Source organism: Clarias gariepinus, chromosome 21 (genome assembly GCF_024256425.1).
Source record: "Clarias gariepinus isolate MV-2021 ecotype Netherlands chromosome 21, CGAR_prim_01v2, whole genome shotgun sequence".
In the NCBI taxonomy this organism is placed as follows: Eukaryota; Metazoa; Chordata; class Actinopteri; order Siluriformes; family Clariidae; genus Clarias; species Clarias gariepinus.
The window spans coordinates 5,803,429-5,822,475 of NC_071120.1; the positions used below are offsets into that span (position 1 = coordinate 5,803,429).

At 43.6% G+C, this 19,047-nt stretch overlaps 1 protein-coding gene across 2 annotated transcripts; it reads right to left on the bottom strand.

Annotated features, from left to right (window-relative positions):
* Nucleotides 1-3,645: 3,645 nt before the first annotated feature.
* On the bottom strand, nt 3,646-14,390 carry LOC128509133 (BOLA class I histocompatibility antigen, alpha chain BL3-6-like). 2 transcript variants are annotated; one of them, XR_008355994.1, is made up of 7 exons: nt 14,092-14,390; nt 11,602-11,862; nt 9,301-9,573; nt 8,836-9,117; nt 8,523-8,753; nt 5,390-6,965; nt 3,646-3,974 (listed from the first exon to the last, which is right to left on the bottom strand). XR_008355994.1 is itself a non-coding variant. In XM_053480718.1 (7 exons), the coding sequence occupies exons 1-6, from the start codon at nt 14,138-14,140 to the stop codon at nt 7,878-7,880; spliced, it is 1,167 nt and encodes a 388-aa protein (XP_053336693.1). In that variant the 5' UTR covers nt 14,141-14,390; the 3' UTR covers nt 6,829-6,965; nt 7,874-7,877. The 2 variants fall into 2 exon arrangements, 1 of the variants encoding a protein (XP_053336693.1); XM_053480718.1 differs by lacking the exon at nt 3,646-3,974 and adding an exon at nt 7,874-7,948 and having other exon boundaries at nt 6,829-6,965.
* Between the last annotated feature and the right edge of the window lie 4,657 nt (nt 14,391-19,047).

Consider the following 19,047-nt stretch of genomic DNA (forward strand, 5'->3'; position numbering starts at 1 on the left):
CTTTGGAGACTCATCCTGTACTCCTGTACCATTTTGAAATACACTCTTGGATCTTCAGAACCTACTAGCTTCAAGCCTCCACTCTTAAACAACCTAAGAACTAAAGCTCTAGCATGTACAGTACAACTGTAGGAACTGAGGCCTCAGTCTATGGTTATAGTGCCACTAAAGCCAGCAAAGGCAAAGCCCTAATGCCGCTGTCGGGGGAGACAATGGTAAAACATTCATTCTCTCATTCTGGTTACGTAACATATGTCCTCTAATGTAAGTAAAAGAATCACAATAGTGCTGTTTGCTTTGAAGGTTAATCTCATTACTGTACATTCAGTTTCTTTGGCAGCTGCTGCAAGTGGCCCAAGCCACACCCCCTCAACTCTCTCTCTTTCTCTCTCTCTCTCTCTCTCTCTCTCTTGCTCCTTGACATCACAGGCAGCAACTGAACCATTGCACCCACTTCACAATTTCTTCAGAAATTATTTCAAGAGTAAGTCATTCTCTAGAGCTTTTATCCTGTACAGGGTCACAGGAAGCAGTCTCATGCCCTCTTATGTTTAACTAGTGAGAGCTTCTTAAGACACATTAACTAGGGGATTTTGACCTAACTTGAAGTTCAGCCAATTGAGATAAAACATAGTCCGGAAACTTTGCTGTTACCGTAGTGACAGAGGCTGGCAGGGGCATGTTTTACTTTCATAGATAATCTGAGAAATTCTCAAATGACTTATAGTTTGTTTGGAGCATACATATCACTCACTCACTCATCTTTTATAGCGCTTTATCCCATATTCTGGGTTGCGGAGGGCCTGGAGCCTATCCCAGGAGACTTAGGGCATGAGGCAGGGTACACTCTGGACAGGGTGCCAATCCATCGGAGGGCACACACACATACACTTACCCATACCCTACAGCAAATTGGGAAATCCCAATTGGCCTAATCTGCAGGTTTGCAGAGAACCTGCAAACTCCATGCTCACAGAGACGGGAATCGAGCCTGGCTGGCAATCGAACCTGGACCCTGGAGGTGCAAGGCAACAGTGCTAACCACTACATCACAAAAATTACAATGTAAAACAATATTTAAAAATGACTAAACACTTTTCAAGAAATATAGATTATACTGTAGGTTGTAGCGTAGCCTGTAGCAGCAGAGACATTAAAATGTGCAACACGCCTACGAAAGTTATGAAGACCTCACTGCTCCTTTAAAAGGTTCTGTTTAAACTATTTTTATGGCTTTGCCTGGGTGCAAAGTGACAAAAACGTTGGTTCATGTTGGAGAGGACATGAGGCTCATCTGTCACAGCCCAAACCATCAACCATGCCCTATCATCAAATAACTCTTATTTATTTTTACTAAAGAAAACTACTGGGAGAGATATAAAGATCACCTCAGCTTGTAAAAACAACAGGACAATACTTCCAAAAATAATTTGTGAAAGTCTTATATTCACTAACACAGAAAAGGATGGGCTTACTGCAGCCAGCCACTAGATGGCAGCAGAGACATTATGGCTTTCATAAGTGTTTATTATTTCATAAATCTATTATTTAATATGCTATGCTCCTCAGAAATTGAGGGGAATAGCATATTATTATTAGTATTATTATTATTACTTTTTAATGACATCCCCTAATATAGATAATTGGTACAGACTATGAACACGCTCTTTCAAGACAGAACACTACACATCATCAGACAGAAAACCACACTCCTCATGAAAGGAAAACATTCCACAAAATTGAAAAGGAATGAAGCAGAAATTGAGGGGCATTGCATTTTGAAATCTCTTTCCAATCATGTGAATTTTACATTAACCTAAACATTGTTACTGACTTAAAGGACTGCTACTGACAGTTTTGTGACTGATATGACAGCAGAGGTCTTGTGGAGTCCAGGCCTTGTCTCCTCTCTGGGCTATTTTGGTGGTCCTTGGGTGCCCATGACTCCATCACCAGTTTACTGGTATATCATTAATAATCAATCTTAATGTTAAATAACACTGATCATCAATTATACATAACTGGTGACCTGATCATGGGCTCCCTAGGCTCATATATGTGTAAGACCACACCAGGTGTCACTCCTGTCAGCAAAAGAAACAGGAAACTGAGGCTACAGTTCACTTAGGCTCACCAAAATTAAACAGTAGAAGATTGCAATACCATTGCCCACTCTGATGACTCTGTTTCCACAGTGACATTTGGATTGAAACAACATAAAAGCATGGATTAATCCTGACTTTTATCAGTGGTTCAGGCTGGTGGTGGTTCTGTAATGGTGTGGGAAAGACTTTCTTGGCACACTTTGGGCCCCTTAGTACCAACTGAGCAGAGTTTAAATGCCACAGCCTACCTAGGTATTGTTGCTTACTACGTTTATCCCCATATGACCACAGAATACCACACCATGCCACATCATCTCAAACTGTTTTTTTCAACATGACAATAAGGTTACTGTCATGGGCTCCACAGTCACCAGATCTGAAACCAGTCGAGCACCTGGGGATGTGGTGGAACGGGAGATTAATATCTTATATATTAATATTAATAACATAGATGTGTAAAAGACAAATCTGCAGCAACAGTGTGGTGTCAAAAAAATTACAAAGAATTAAGGCAGTTCTGAATGCAAAAAGAATCCAACCCAGTATTAGCATGGTGTACCAAATGAAGTGACCAGACAGCATATACGTGTTAAATCTACAAATAAGATAGATTAGTTAGAAACTAAGAATAAGTTAGTTTTTATTTTTTATGGTTAAATGATTCAAAGGTCACTGTGGCTTAACAAAAAAAACACATTCCTTTAAAAGTGCAGCTGATACCGGGACTGGACTAAAACTGAGACAAAATCTTGACAAAAGTTAGAACAGATAATTAGAACTAGTCCTTCAGGAAATGTGTTGACCTATTATTCAAGACTATATTCAAAATACAAGAACTTCTGGCTCTTGGAAAGCAAAATATGAAGAAATGAGGGTGCTTTTGCAGTGTTATTCTTCTTTGTCTTTCGGCTGTTCCCTTTCAGGGGTCGCCACAGCGAATCATCTGCCTCCATCTAACCCTATCCTCTGCATCCTCTTCTCTCATACCAACTAACTTCATGTCCTCTCTCACTGCATCCATAAATCTCCTCTTTGGTCTTCCTCTAGACCTCCTGCCTGGCAGTTCCAACCTCAGCATCCTTCTACCGATATATTCACCATCTCTCCTCTGAACATGCCCAAACCACCTCAATCTGGCCTCTCTGACTTTATCTCCAAAACATCTAACGTGGGTTGTCCCTCTAATGAACTCATTCTTGATCCTATCCATCCTTGTCACTCCCAAAGAGAACCTCAACATCTTCAGCTCTGCTACCTCCAACTCTGCCTCCTGTCTTTTCTTCAGTGCCACTGTCTCTAAGCCGTAGAGCATCGCTGGTCTCACCACTGTCCTGTACACCTTTCCTTTCATTCTCGCTGTTACTATTTTATCGCACAACACACCTGACACTTTTCTCCACCTGCCTGTACCTGCCTCTTCACCTCCTTTGAACACTCTCCGATGCTCTGGACAGTTGAAATCCTGCACCTTCAAACCACCTGTGAATATATTGGAATTATAGAGCATTTATGAGGAGTAACGAGTGTAACACTGTAGAGAGATGGATGATCATGTGGGCGATTTGTGTGTAAGGTATGCAGTAAACACACTATTGTGTTCAAAGTTTTGCATTTCTTTAATATTTATAATATTTGCAGTTTGCAGAGAGGTTACAGTATTAGAATGCCAGTCTGTGTAGTTCCCTAATAAACCACAGACCATCAATAGATCTAGAAAAGACATAACAGGAAGAGTTCCCCAGGAATCAGAAAATATTTTTATCATTCATTATGTGTTTTGGTATTGAATAAAACCCTTAAAACTTAAGTGGCATGGATCTGTGTCAGAAATACAGAATTAGTCATTGATTATAATAATAATAATAATAACTAGAGAGGTACATTTCCTGAAGAAAATGTGAGTGGTGCTTGCCGTGGCGAAACTCTGACCCTCCATACCTCTACGACAATGGGATCTTGATAGCAACATGCTAATATAGCTAGCATCAAGCTAGCACCATGCTAATCAGCTAAACATCATGCTAATTACACTAGCATGATGCTAGGACCATTCTATACATGTGATTAGCGAAAAGTTAGCATAATGCTAGCGACATGCTAATAGCGTTAGCATCATGCTAGCGATGTGCTGTTGAAATTAGCATAAAGCTAGAAACATGCTAATTTTGTTAGCATCATGCTAGCAAAATGCTAATCGCGTTAGCATCATGCTAACAGCATGCTAATGAGGGTGCTAGGGGGCGTGGCTCATGAGCATGATGATAAATGCAAAGGAGTGTCTCTACGACAGTCAGATCCACAGTTAAATCAATGTTAAGTCTGTAGGTGGTTAATTGCCCCCTGCGGGGGCAATTAACCACCCACCCCTTAGAAAAGTCACAGCACCCCGTTCCCGAAGATGGGCCGCACGGTTTGACGCCTCACTCATGGGACTCAGTCAAAGTTGGTCTCAATGTTAAGTCTGTGGGTGGTTAATTGCCCCCTGCGGGGGCAATTAACCACCCACCCCTTCAAACAGTCAGAGCACCCTACTCCCGAATAAGCCGCACGGTTTGACACCTCATTCATGGGTCCACGACGAACGGTGCAAGACTCAGTCAAAGTTGTTCTCAGTGTTAAGTCTGTGGGCGGTTAATTGCCCCCTGCGGGGGCAATTAACCACCCACTACTCAGAAAAGTCACAGCACCCTGTTCCCGAAAATGGGCCGCACAGTTTGACACCTCACTCATGGTACTCGGTCAAAGTTGGTCTCAATGTTAAGCCCCTGCGGGGGCAATTAACCACCCACCCCTTCAAACAGTCAAAGCAACCTACTCCCGAATAAGCCGCACGGGTTGACACCTCATTCATGGGTCTACGACGAACGGTGCGGCACTAGTAATTTTTTAAAATTCCCATTATAAGTCAATGGGCAAAGTCGCCAAAATCCCCATTCAAATTCTATGGGGCAACTTTGGGGACCTCTCTTGCCCCGGGGGTCGAACTTATTCCCCTGTGCGGGGTATCATCTGACACAGGCTGCAATCCTCTTCAAATGTGGTAAATCTGACGTCTCTACAAATTTCACTCTCTGCGCTACAATCCGTCAAAGTTGGCCTCAATGTTAAGTCTATGGGATTTTTATGACCCTTATAAAAGTCATAGCACCCCATTCCCGTATAAGCCGCACGATTTGACACCTCACTCATGGGTCTATGACAAACGGTGCGGGACTAGTTACACGCCAAACTTTTGTACGGAAGAATTTTGCAAGATAACAATAGTGATGCTTTGCAAGCACCACTAATAATAATAAAAAAACTGCTCCTTATGTAGAAGTCAGACATCAAACTGTGCATCTGAATTTATTTGGGTTAATCTTTTTCTCACACATGCTTGTATAGTTGGTTAAAATGAAGTTAAATTCAATTAATCATATTGCCTAGGTTAAATTAAATAAAAAAATAATACAGTAAATGAATAAAAATAAAAAATATAAATAAATAAATGAATAAATAGGTCACTCTATACTATACAATTCTGATCCCTATATTTATTAAGACATATTAATGCAAAAAATGGCTAATATGCTTCGTGTTTTAAGGGCAACAAGATATTTTTTTTTCTGCATACGTTATATTTAACACGTGACTTCAGTGAAGTCTGTTCAGTCTGGGGGAAGTTTCACATCTCATGATTAAAGGACCAAATAATAGTCACATACTGTAGGCACTCAGACTGTTCTTAAACCATTTTAGCTGAGAATGTGGTGACCTGTTGAGCAGAAACAATCACAGCCAGACCGGGACATAATAATATTTACAGTGGCGATGGAAAGGTTCCACATTTTATTATGTTTTAAGCCATCAGCAGCTCGGCTAACCACAGCCCAGCTACTGGCTCTTTCGGTTATGAACTAAATTTACAAGGATTTGCTTGGACCAGCCACTTTTTAAAATTGGGGCGCACATTGTACACAGTATACCCGCTTCTCCAGGCACCACCACATCTCTGTGTAGAATATGGAGATATAATCAATATCAGGATATAGGGGAGACAATTCAACTGTGAAAATGTAAACAATGTGCTATTTAGCTCACATTTATCACATTTTAGGGAATCTCACAGTATACATTTGGAAATGCAATCAGAACAGTGGAAACTGCATCTGCACTCATCACGTCATCATAAAATGAGGTCAGTTATAATTCTGGAGTGTAAACTTCTTGTTCTCAATGAGTTGAGAGGGATCCGCAGGGATGCACTCAGGCTCGTGCCTCTGTTTCTAAAGGATTTCACTTTGGTACTTTACGAAACAGTCTGACTCTCGTCCATCTCCCTAATGACTTTTAATTGCACAAGACAACATGAGCACTTTGGCTCAGTGTGCTCTTTTTAGATTCAGCCAATCAGTGGTAATGTTACTAGTTAGCCAGATTTGCTAAGGCTAACATTTGAAGCATTCTCATGATACTTCTTCACACTCATAATGTGGAGTAGAAAAATCAAATGTTAAAAACAGAACAAAACATTATCTTACTTTTGACACAAAATGTAAAAAAAGTGTATAAAAAAATGTATTTGCATGTAAACAATGAATAAAAAATGTATATATTAATATTACAATTCAACTGTCCTGATATATTACTACACACATAATTCAGTCCGGAATCGTGAGTCCGAAGTGATGAAGATCTATCTGGACGATGTACCTCCAGCAATCGTGTCCTTGTCAGGAGCTCAGATTGATCTTTTCACAAAACATTCTTCATTGACAGCAGTGCAGTAAAGGTTTGTCCTACAGTCGTCTGTCCATCCAATGTCTTTACAGAATGTTAAAAATCTTTGCACTGCAAATTTCCTCACTCTCCTTGTGTCTCCTAGAAAAACAGACAGGCGGAAACAGGATGAGCTCTGAGTTGAGACTGTTTTCTTATTCCATATTTAAGTAATCTCAGACTCGAGATGGCGCTGTTGTGCTGAGTATCAGCGCGGCTGTGATACGGTCATAGGCAGTATTTAGTAGGTGTACTAAAGATATCACAGCTGTGCTGATATTCAGAACAAACGCTCAACCTCGAGTGTGATATACAACGATTCCATAAACACCATTTACAGTATCATCAACAGATTATGATCTGTTTTTTTTTTTTTTGCTCCACCAAATACATATACTGTACTTACGAGCCTGGTAAAAATACGTAACCGTGACTTGCTTAGCAAGCGCCCACTACTTAGCACCCAAAAGTTGTTTTCAATTCTTACAGTAACTTACAGGTTACTGCTGTTGAATCCAAATAGTGTTAAATAGAAAGAATCGTGCACTATCTAGGGTGTACAATAACAGGTTCCACATGCTAAATAGTGCCCTTGATCAGAGGGAAGCTTGTTAGCTTTGTAGCTATGAATAAAAGAACTCAGATGGTTGGGAAGCGATTCAAAACAAATCAGAAGTAAATAGCTAGGGAGACGGTGTGATGCTTAAGACAACATAAGGTTATCAGATGTGTGTTCTTGCTGAAGGTTTTTCTAAGACTGCTTGTGAATGTGGGTTTTAGCAGGCAGCTGCTCTCTTCTCACTACTGCAGACCGTACAGAACTACTCTCACCCGCGCTAAAACCAACAGCGTATTAACGAGTGTAGAAAACCAGGGAATGCCGATTTATACATTCAGTTGAAGTGCTTTTATGCTCGATATCACCACTGGTGGAAAGCATCTCGTCCAATCTGATTACTTGGTCGAAAATAACTGTTATCTAATAAAATGTGAAGAACATCATGGCTTACTCTCTCAGTTCAGCGGGAAGCCACAAGAAGACACTGAGGAGGATGACACTGAGGAGGATGAATCTACTTCAGAGGCTGTAAAACAATGCAATCATTCTCAATATAACATTGTTATTGAAAAAAATTATGCAAAATATTAAAAGCTAAAATAAATATGAAAGCCTAAAGATCCTTTCAAATTAAGCCATTATCAAAATAATATTTTAGATCCTTTTTTAGGCTTTGACTAAGACCATTCCCCTCATGTCCTTTTAACTGAACACGGCTTCTCAGAGCCTACAGAAAGAGCAAACTCCCTTCACACTTGAGCTATAGGAAATTAGCATTCACACCCAAGTGTGTATGTGTGCATGAATATTCAGTAAGTTTATTTATGTTTGAAATATGTCTATTGCTTGCTGGACATAATTTGCGAGTTTGGAGATGGATTGTAATGTTATGTTTTAAAAATATATTTTGGTGTTTCATCATCAGTGTGTGGTCTATAGTACGTGTGATCATCAGTACATGGTTAATTGAGTAGCCTAATTCAATACACCCTATTATTGTCCATCATCTAATTAGTACACACTTGAAGAACTACTCACTAATTAGAACTGAACACTGTATTTATTTTTAAATTTCATTAGAGTATCAAAGGCTCACTTACTGTCAGTGGAGTTTTGTGCAACAGGTTGAAACCTTGAACTAGAGATGGTAAGTGACCCATTCCGTAAAACCCTCACATCTGCCTCAAACCTCCACTCACCAGAGTTCTTCTTCTTCCAGACCACAACTCCAGCAACAACGGCGACGAGAGCAACGAGAGCAACGAGAGACACGACTACAGCAGCGATGATGGCAATGGGTGCTCCACCTGATCCTCCATCTGATCCTCCACCTGTTAAATCAGCACAGAGTCTTTATTATCTGCTGCAGCAAGAAATCAGCTTTCACTCTCTACAGCTCTAGTTTATTAGGACCTTTTGGTACTTCTCGCACTAACTCCTTCTCCAAGCTGCTGTGCTGAACCACGCAGGTGTAGGTGTGTTTCTGCAGCTCCTCAGCTGGGACTTTCAGAATGATTCTCCTCTGGAAACTTCCATCCTGGTTGTGTAACATCTCACTGATCATCACATCCTTCTCCACGTCCTCTCCGTCCTTCTGCCAGGTGATGTGTAGTGCTTTGGGGAAGAAACCTGTAGCGTGACACACCACCTCTGGGGAAGGAGAGTGTTTCTGGAACACTGACACCTCGGGATGAACTGCAGAGACACACAGTGGTATAAATGTTACAACATTTCAAGAATTAGCCATTTAATTAATTAAAAACCTTTTAATGAAATGAGGAAAGTCTGTACACTATTAGTGTGTGTTTTTGTGATTGAGTATGTTATTGATTCTTGCATTAATAAAGAAAGTGTGTGTGGGTTGCTCACACACTTTACCTTTTCGTTCAAGAGTCTCTCTGCAATGAGCCTTTAACAGCTTCATCAAGTCAATACACCCGTTCTCCATGTAGTGCTTCTGGTGTTTCCCGTAATGTGTATCCTTCCACTTCTGTATGATGATCACAGCTTGAGGTTTAGCTGCAGCCCACGTTCCAGTTCTGAGATCTAGACTGATGAAATCTTCTCCATCATAAGCGTATTGATCGTAGCCACTAGTGGTGCCGTTATCATCCAGCTCACAGCCGAACATCCTCTGTAGTGTGTGAATACCTGTAGAGAGGGGCAAAGGAAATTTTTTTTTTTAAAGAAGTGTATGGGGAACAAAATTATAATTAAAGAGCTCATTCATTTTTTTTATTCATGATTGTGGTGGGAAAAAATGCTGAGGTTAAGAGAAGTGCACTTACTCTACGATGTCTAGTTAACCAACTGGCTGAATGGGAGAAAGCAGGTAATGTACTGTATATTCATGTGTGTGGTGTGTGTAGATTGAAGCAATAACCTATAGCAAGTGACCTAGGTTAGGATATTGTAACTTGGGATGTGATGCTGCTCATTAAAAAAAAAATTCACCTCCAAAATGTCACCTACTTAATATTAACATCCTATTCATAGACCTGTTGTATAAAAGTTATATTGCACTAAATGTACTAGTAGTTTTTGCTGTTATTTGTTATGTTACTAACTCTACTAGCAGATTATTGTATCTGATTGCCTCTTTGATGCTTGAGAATGGATGTTTTCCTCCTAATCTAATCCAACTGGCTGAAGCACACCGCCTTGCTGGGTGATGTCACCAAGAGTGTCTCCAACTGGTGCATTTTGAATTAAACATACACCAATAAGGCTAAAAATTATGAGTCTCTTCTCAATATAATGTTGGCTCTTTGCATCGTGCCAAAGCTCCAACATGCTGAGGCAGAAACTTTTAAATTGCCTTGGTATGTGTATGGCACCTAGACATGTGCAGCAGCTCCTGAAGATCCTGTCCTATAAATTGTGTTACGTTGAACAACTCAGAGGATTTAAGAAAAAAAAACTTGCATGCCTGGGCTACACTTTAAATACTTCTGAAACTGTCCGTAATGGTTGGAATGTAGGCAGGCTTGAATTTGCTTTGTTTATAGATGGTACCTAGCCTTGGAAATCACTTACATACCCTATATTGCCAAAAGTATTCACTCGCCTGCCTTCACATGCACCTGAATTTGAGTAACATCCAATTCTTAATCCATAGGGTTTGATATGATGCTGGATCAGTCTCTGCTCCAATTCATCCCACTGTCATTGTGCACTGGTGTGCATTCATGTTGGAACAGGAAGGGGCCTTCCCCAAACTGTTCCCACATAGTTAGAAGGATGAAAATGTCTTGGTACGCTGAAGCAGTAAGAGTTCCTTCCACGGGAAGTAAGGGGCCGAGCTGAACTCGTAAAAAACAACCCCACACCAGTTCCAACATGACTCCACACCAGTGCACAAAGTAAGGTCCATAAAGACATGAATGAGTGAGTTTGGTGTGGAAGAACTTGTCTGGCCCGCACAGAGTCCTGACCTCAACCCGATAGAACACCTTTGGGATAAATTAGAGCAGAGAATGAGAGCCAGGTCTTCTCGTCCAACATCAGTATCTGTTTCTGACCTCCAAATGCGCTTTTGGAAGAATGGTCAAAAATTCCCCTAAACACACTCCTCAACCTTATGGAAAGCACTCACAGAAGAGTTAAAGCCGTTATAGCTGCAAAGGGTGTGGGGCTAACATCATATTAAACCCTATGGATTAAGAATCGGATGTCAAGTTCATATGCATGTGAAAGCAGGCGAGCGAATAATTCTGGCAATATGGTGTAGCTCATATCACATTCACTTTTGTCATAAAATGCGTTCATTACAAAAATGTTCCCATAATTCCACTTATTCCACTCACAATAATGGAAGAACCCTGCTTCCAAATTCGGCCAATCAGCTCTCTCCAGGCCTACAGCATCACCTGGTAATCGAACTAGCAGGCTTACCACTGCGCCACTCGGGGAATAACCCTGCTTCATTTTTTATCAAAATGAATCATCACATAAACTTTGAAACCACAATTCTAGGAAATTATTCATTCTTGTATAATTCTATGAAAAAAAAAAATAACACGCATGACAATATGAAATCACGTTCTACAACCTATTAAGATCACCATGCTGTTGTTAGCATTCATTCATTTATTGGCTGTTCAGCAAATGTTGCATCAATGTGTAGCTCTTATCAGACTTGAAAATGAACAATAAAACAATGAAAAAATTCATCTTTACCTTTACTGTTATTAAACTCTTTCAGTGCTGTTGTGAATGTGGTGTTAAAATCATCCTCATTGTTCTCAATGCTCCGAGTCTCACTCTTCCAAGAAGGTTCATTCTCAATCTTCTTTATCCAGTCCTTTGGGATCAGCGTACGGTTGCTGCTGCTGTAGGACATAAACTGCTCTCCATCCAGCAGACCCACAGCCATGAACTCTGGGAAACCAGCGTGTCCGGGTGTGACGGAGATGTAGAGGATCCGCAGAGAGTGTGTGTCTGCGAAGACAAGAAACTGTATTTAAAAACAGATTTAATAAAATATTAGTCGCACTGTGTTCCACTCATTTTTAAAATGATTATCTTTTCTCTGTCAGATCGAACAATGTCTTCAATGATGAATGATTTGTTGGTTCTGAAATTTTGTGAGAAAAGTGTACTGACGATCACATTCTCACAGACACACACACACACACACCTTCATTTAAAAATGTTTTAACTGTAATTGTTTGTATACATCCTGCATGTGTTTTTTTTTTAATCCTCCTTGTTATAACTGGAGGCTATAATAAACACTGGGAGATTTTGTTATTTTATAGCCATATGTAGTTAAAACACTGTATAAATAACATACTTATAAATATTGTGGCAGGGTGAGTGAAACTGGCATTAGATTGGCTGGCTGCTCAGTGTTTTGTTCTATTATTGAGCTTCTATACAGTACAGTACAAGCGAGACTGATTTAGCCTGACAGATCAGGTGTTCACCTGGCGTTACAGATGCTGTTGGTCCCTCCCATTGAATTCCTTGTCTCCCAGCTAGACGGAAAGAGGTCTCAGCTTCCAGTTCATAGTTTGTCTGCCCCACTGACTCGTAGGATAAACTCTGTGTTGCTACATGTGATTAGCTTCCCTGTGATTGTGCTACGGGGGAACTACTGCAAGACACTGCTGTTGTTTTCTTGTTGTTTAGTTAGTTTCCTGTTTAGCTTTGATGCTAAGTGTTGCACTATTTGCATCAAAGCTTTGTCTTGCCTTTTGCATATTTTGTTTTCCAACTGTTGTGTGTATGTGTGTGTGTACAATTGGAGTTGTGAATGTGTGCACACTGGGATAATGGCGTGCTTGTGTGTGGGTCCATGCATGTTGTCATTTTCCCTAGTTGTGTTCTGTTACGGTTATGGTAATTTATGTTACGTGCAGAATTTTATTTCTTTTGGTACAGGAGCCAAGTGCCTAAAGCAGGCATGGAGTTCTGGTGTCGGTGCTTCGTGTGCGTGTGTGTCACAGGTTTAAGTGAAGGGTCCTTTCCTGTGTAGGCTGATTGTGCCCTTATGCCCTGCTGTTGGGCCTCGGTTCTGGTACCTCAAGTGCCATATGTGAATTGCGGCTCCCAATAATCGCTTATGTAATAAAGTCTTTTCTTAAAATATATTTTGTAATAAAACTTAGATTTTCTGATTTCCACGTCTCCTGCTCTGTTCCTTGTGAACTGACCGTAAGGCCTGCGATGGGGTTTAATTAAGGTCCTTGGGCCTTACTCATCGGATTTTCAACTCTTTCGACTCTTTGTAAATCTTCAAATCTCTCAGCGCTCCGTCACATATGTATGAAAAAGCTTTTAAAAAACAAAAGTTTTGAGAATGACAAACATTAATTTTTATAAAGAAGTTTACTGCTTCAGTGTTTTTAGATCTTTGTATCAGATGTTACTCTGGTAAACTAAAGTATAATTACATTTCAAGTGTGCAAGGCTTTTATTGACAATTACATGAACATTTCTGTAAAGAGTCAGTATTTGAAGTGTTGACGCTTCTTTTTCAAGACCTCTGCATTTCGCTCTGTCATGCTGTCAATCAACTTCTGTCCCACGTCCTGACTGATGGAGTCCATTCATGCATAACCAGTGCGTGGAGTTTCTCAGAATTTGTGTGTGTGTGTGTGTGTGTGTGGGGGGGGGGGGGGGGGGGGGGGGTTTCCACACAAATCTCTAAATTCTCAACCCTTTTAGCCAAGCTGTACAGAGCTCCCCATTGGCGCGCATCATGTTTAGCCCCGCCCCTGGAGTTATATGATTGGTCAGAGTGCCCACGCTGACCGTAACAAGCACGCCCACGCGGCAGTGATTCCGGTAAACACAGTTAACACGTGAAATCTCGTTCTGCCCAGATTTCCACCTGAACGCGTGTTAAATGCATTATATATCACTAGCACGGATTATTATAGCGCTAAACACATGCTCCTGTTACATATTAACACATCTCATCACATCTCATCCTGGGGTTACAGAATCAAAGCGGGAGTTTAAATAAAACGTATCCGCCGAAATACTTCTAAACTAAAAAAAAAAAAAAAAAAGTTAAAGTCTAGGGTAAAATAAATACGTTAATACTGTAATGTAATGTAGCCGAGGCGCCTGCGTTAGTCTTAGGAAAAGTAGTTTTATAAGTAAAAATGCTATACTGGGTGAAAAAGCGCTCTTAAATCAATTAAATCCAAACACACTTACCTGCAGTAACATAAATAAAGCATGCTGTAAGTGAGAATAAGCTCTTCATCGGTCCGGTCCAGTGAACAGTGCGGGATTAATCCAGTGTACAGGAGCAACTTTCACCTGGTAACAAACTTTTCATTCAAACTCTCCTCAGCTGATCATCCACAAGCTGCCCTCAGCAGCGTCTTCCACAAGTTACTTCTAAATTATAGATGACATAAAATACCTAAACCCGAGACACCACACATCATGTCTACAGTGTGAATTATCCTTTTAGAATCATGTCATCGAAGAATTCGGTAACTTTGTAGGACCCGCAACACTGTAGCCACTGAAAGCCTTGGAGCCTTCGGGGAGAAGGGGCGGGGCTTCCAGGAGCCCAATGGGAATTTTGTCTTCAGTCACGTCATCAGTTTCTAAGGAGAGCTGGAGATTTCAGGTGGTGATGATTCAGTGTTTTGTTTTTTTTTTGTATTGGGGCAGTGTGAATTATATATTATAATTAATTATATATTATATACACAATGCATTAATTAAAATAAATTTGCCGCTGTGGTGTATTTAACAAAATATGCATTTTAAACCTTTTTTTAAAACTTTGTTTTGAAGTTGATAGGGAAAAAATCTGAACCTTAGAGATCCAAATATAAATTCCAAAAAGAATATTATTATTATTATTATTATTATTATTATTAAGAGGTTAAGTCAAATGTCAATCAGATGAACTACCTGGATTTCCTGGGAAAAGTAAACACAAGAAGCTCAGAAAATACAATCTACAAATAGCTGTATGCATTATTAGCTTGCCAGCATTGGCATGGCCCATCTATCGTAACTTTAAGTTTTACCCTTTACTGCACACCATATGCTTCACTACTCCTGTTGGGATGCATGGCCTCTCTGAATGATGATTAGGACATCAGTCAGCTGGGCAGAACTTCATAACTTACTAAAACAGTAATGCTTAGCTCTAGGCTCAGGGACATTATGTGGCAATAAAATAAAGTCAGTTGATGACCCTAATGTAGTGAATGAGCGAGTTATCACATCTATGAAGTTTTTCTTCCCTAATAGCACAGGCATGCCAGGATGCAAGCTGAGAGGTTGCCCTCTACAAGTTGGTAGTTTAATGTTGTCTAGTAAAAAAAAAACAAAAAAAAAACACTAGGCATTTGGCAGACGCTCTTATCCAGAGCGACAAAGGTGCTTTGAAGTTTCCGTCATTAGATCCTTACATTGGGTTATTAGGTTCCTAACCAAGTAGCATCAGTCAAACACTGTTGGGAAGGGTTTTTCTTTTTTTTTTAACACAAATATTGAAGAAATGTCGCTGTCACTCCGGCTTGTTTATCATGGAGTATGATATTGTAGCGTTTTTACGCCGGAAAGGATGGTGGAGAGACGAGTGAGCTTTCTTTGCTGCCCAATGCAAAGGGCTGGGAGTATTTTATTTACTACACACCGGTGAACCAGCAGCATACAACAACAACACACATATCACACATACCCTGGCTGAAGCCACTAAACCAAACACCTTTCCCCAACACGGTGAACACATAACAGTCCCTCCCGCAAAGCATGATGGTTATTACTCCAACCCCACCCACGCCACACTGCCCCCACCCGAGCTGTGACCGTCCCCGGTCACCATGGCGAACTCAGTCTAGCAGGCGTGACGGTGGTCGGCGCTGGCGTTGTGACCGCCGGAGTCTTTTTGCGGGGGAAGGCGGGGCGCAGCCCTCTTCCTGAGGCGGACCGGCCTCCACAGAGCTCGAGGTTTTGCTGACGTGAGGCTGGTAGGGAGCGAGCCGGTCCCGGTGGAGCACGACCAATCGCGACCGCCTCGTCAACCGCACCCGGTAGACCACATCAGAGAGCTGTGCGACGACCGTGCAGGGGCCCACCCAGTGCGACATAAGCTTAGGTGAGAGCCCCCTTTTCCTTCCAGGGGAATACACCCAAATCTGCTCCCCAGTAGCAAAGTCTCGCCCCCAGCTGTGAGTATCGTACACGCGGCGCTGCTTAACCCCGGCGTCCGCCAAGTGTCTACGCGCCAATTCGTGGACACGGAACAGTTTGTCTTTCAATGAACAAAAATAATCCAAACCTGGTTTCGTGGGTAAATCCACTTGGGGAGGGGGCCCGAACACCAGATCCACAGGCGTGCGCAACTCGCGACCGAACATTAACGCAGCTGGCGTCAGTTGCGAGGACTCCTGCACCGCTGTACGATACGCCCAAAGCACGAGAGGCAAATGCTCGTCCCAATCTTTTTGCCGGTCGCTGGTAAGCACGGCGAGTTGGGTGGTGAGTGTACGGTTGAACCGTTCCACGAGACCGTCACTTTGTGGATGCAGGGGCGTGGTGCGGGTCTTTTTTACCCCGAGGCGCTCGCACACCGCCGCAAACACCTCCGCCTCGAAGTTACGCCCCTGATCGCTGTGCAACTGCTCCGGGGCGCCGAATCGGCTGAACACCTCATCCACCAGCACTCGAGCCGTGGTGGAAGCGCTCTGATCCGGAACAGCGAACGCCTCCGGCCACTTGGTGAAATAATCCATGGCCACCAGCACATAACGATTCCCGCGATCAGAGATGGGAAACGGCCCCAGAATGTCCACGCCCATACGTTCCATGGGCGCCCCCACCCGAAAGTCTTGCAAGGGTGCACGCGAGCGCTGGGTAGGGCCCTTTTTTGCCGTGCAGACATCGTATCTGTGAACAAAAAGTTCGCTATCAGTATGACAACCCGGCCAGTAGAACCGAGCACGCGACCGCCGCAGTGTCTTAGTTACCCCAAAGTGTACCGAACCTGCGTGCCCATGAACCATCCCCAGCACACATGCCCGCAAAGTCCGCGGCACCAGCAGCTGAAAAGATTCACCAGCGCCACACGGCCGTTCCCACTGGCGGTAGAGTAAACCCCCCCGCAACGCTAGTCGGTGAAACTGCGAGTGGAGAGCTTTTTCTTCTGGTCCCAGGTGGGCAATGGCGGCATAATCCGGTCTCTGGCCCGCGTTAACCCAACCTAATATACGCTGCAGCACCGGGTCCTTCTACTGCTCTTTAAAACTGAGCAGCCACACCAGCGAAGCGTGATCGGTCCGCAGCAAGAAGGATTGCCCGTATAAATACGGCCTAAAATGCTTAAGGGCCGCGACGACCGCAAGCAGCTCGCGCCGCGTGACGCAGTAATTCTTCTCCGGCCCAGACAACGCGCGGCTGAAGTAAGCGACAACACGCTCTTTGCCCCCGGCAACCTGAGACAGGACGGCCCCCAGCCCTACATCGCTCGCGTCCGTGTCGAGAATAAACGTACGAGCTATATCAGGATATTCGAGAACGGGCGAAGTAACCAGAGCTTCCCGTAACCGAGTGAACGCACGCGCGTGCTCCCTGTCCCAGCGAAACGGCTGGTTCTTTCTCGTGAGCGCGTGCAGCGGGCTGGCGATCGTAGCAAAATCCCTCACGAACCGGCGATAATACGACGCTAACCCGAAAAAGGTGCGTAGCTGCGACACATTTGACGGCTCAGGCCAATTCTGTACCGCGGCAATTTTGGCTGGATCGGTGGCAATCCCCTGAGCGCTGATCACGTGTCCCAGAAAGACAGTTTCTTGCCGCAACAACTGGCACTTTTTGGGATTGAGCCGCAAATTCGCCCGCCGGATAGCTAGAAACACCTCCCGTAGGTTAGCTAACGCGACCGCAAAATCCTTGCCATGCACCAATAAATCGTCTAAGTAGACGACACAACGGTTGCGAGGGATCTCTGCCAATACTCTCTCCATCAACCGTTCGAACGTAGCGGGAGCGTTGCAGAGGCCGAACGGCATGCGCCGAAATTGCCATAGCCCTTGTCCGATCGAAAACGCGATTTTGGGTCGTGCTTCCGGGGCGAGCTCTACTTGCCAGTACCCGCTACGCAGATCCAACGAGCTAAACCACGCCGAGCCCGCAACGTGTTCCAGCGCATCGTCTATTCGCGGTAACGGATAAGAATCTTTGCACGTCACCTCGTTTAACCGCCTGTAGTCCACACAAAACCGCCACGATTCGTCCTTTTTACGCACAAGTACAACGGGTGAAGACCACGGTCCGGATGCTGGCTCTCTGACGCCCGAGTCGGCCATCTCACGCAGCTGCTGCTCGGCTATAGCTCGTTTAGCTAACGGGAGGCGTCTCGGATGTAACCGAACAGGAGCGGCGTTACCCGTATCGATATTGTGCTGCACCAAATCGGTATGAGTGCACTCGCGCTCATCTACTGCGAAAATATCTGCGAACTCATGCAAAAGGGACTTCACGGCGTCGGTCTGCGTCTGATTTAGCCCCACACTGCTACGCCGCATCAGCTCGGCCATTATTCTCGCTCGGACAGCTACCGGATGTTTACATGGCGCGTCCACCGGAAGTTCCGCCCCCTGGTGCGTGCTACTAACCCGTCCGGCTGCGCTTTGGGCACTAGCAACCTAGCTAAGCCGAAACTACCACGCAGAGTCCCGTCCGCGAGATTCAGTACCGCACCCCACCTTTCCAAAATGTCCAACCCCAAGATACAATCATCCTCGATATCCGCCACAAAGAATGGGTGAAAAAGAATGATTGCACCTACTTGTATTCGCACTGTGCGACAGGCCCGTATCCTCAAATAACTCCCCGACACGGTGCGAATGTTCACGGCCGGGTCCGGCAGCACACGACCGCGCTCTCCACGCTCCAACAATCCCCCACGCAGCAGCGAAACTGTAGAGCCGGTGTCCACGAGCGCCCGCAGCGAAACGTTGTCCAAGCCACAGTCCACGTAGACCCCCGCGCAATTTCCGACACGTCCCGACCGGAAGTTAAATCCGGCAGTTGGGGAAACAAAGATGGCTGCGGGAGGCGGGTTCCCCTCGGCGCCCCCCGAAGCTAGTTTAACGGCTGCTGGGGTACGCTGTCCTCCGGCCGGAGAACGTTGCAGCGGTAGTC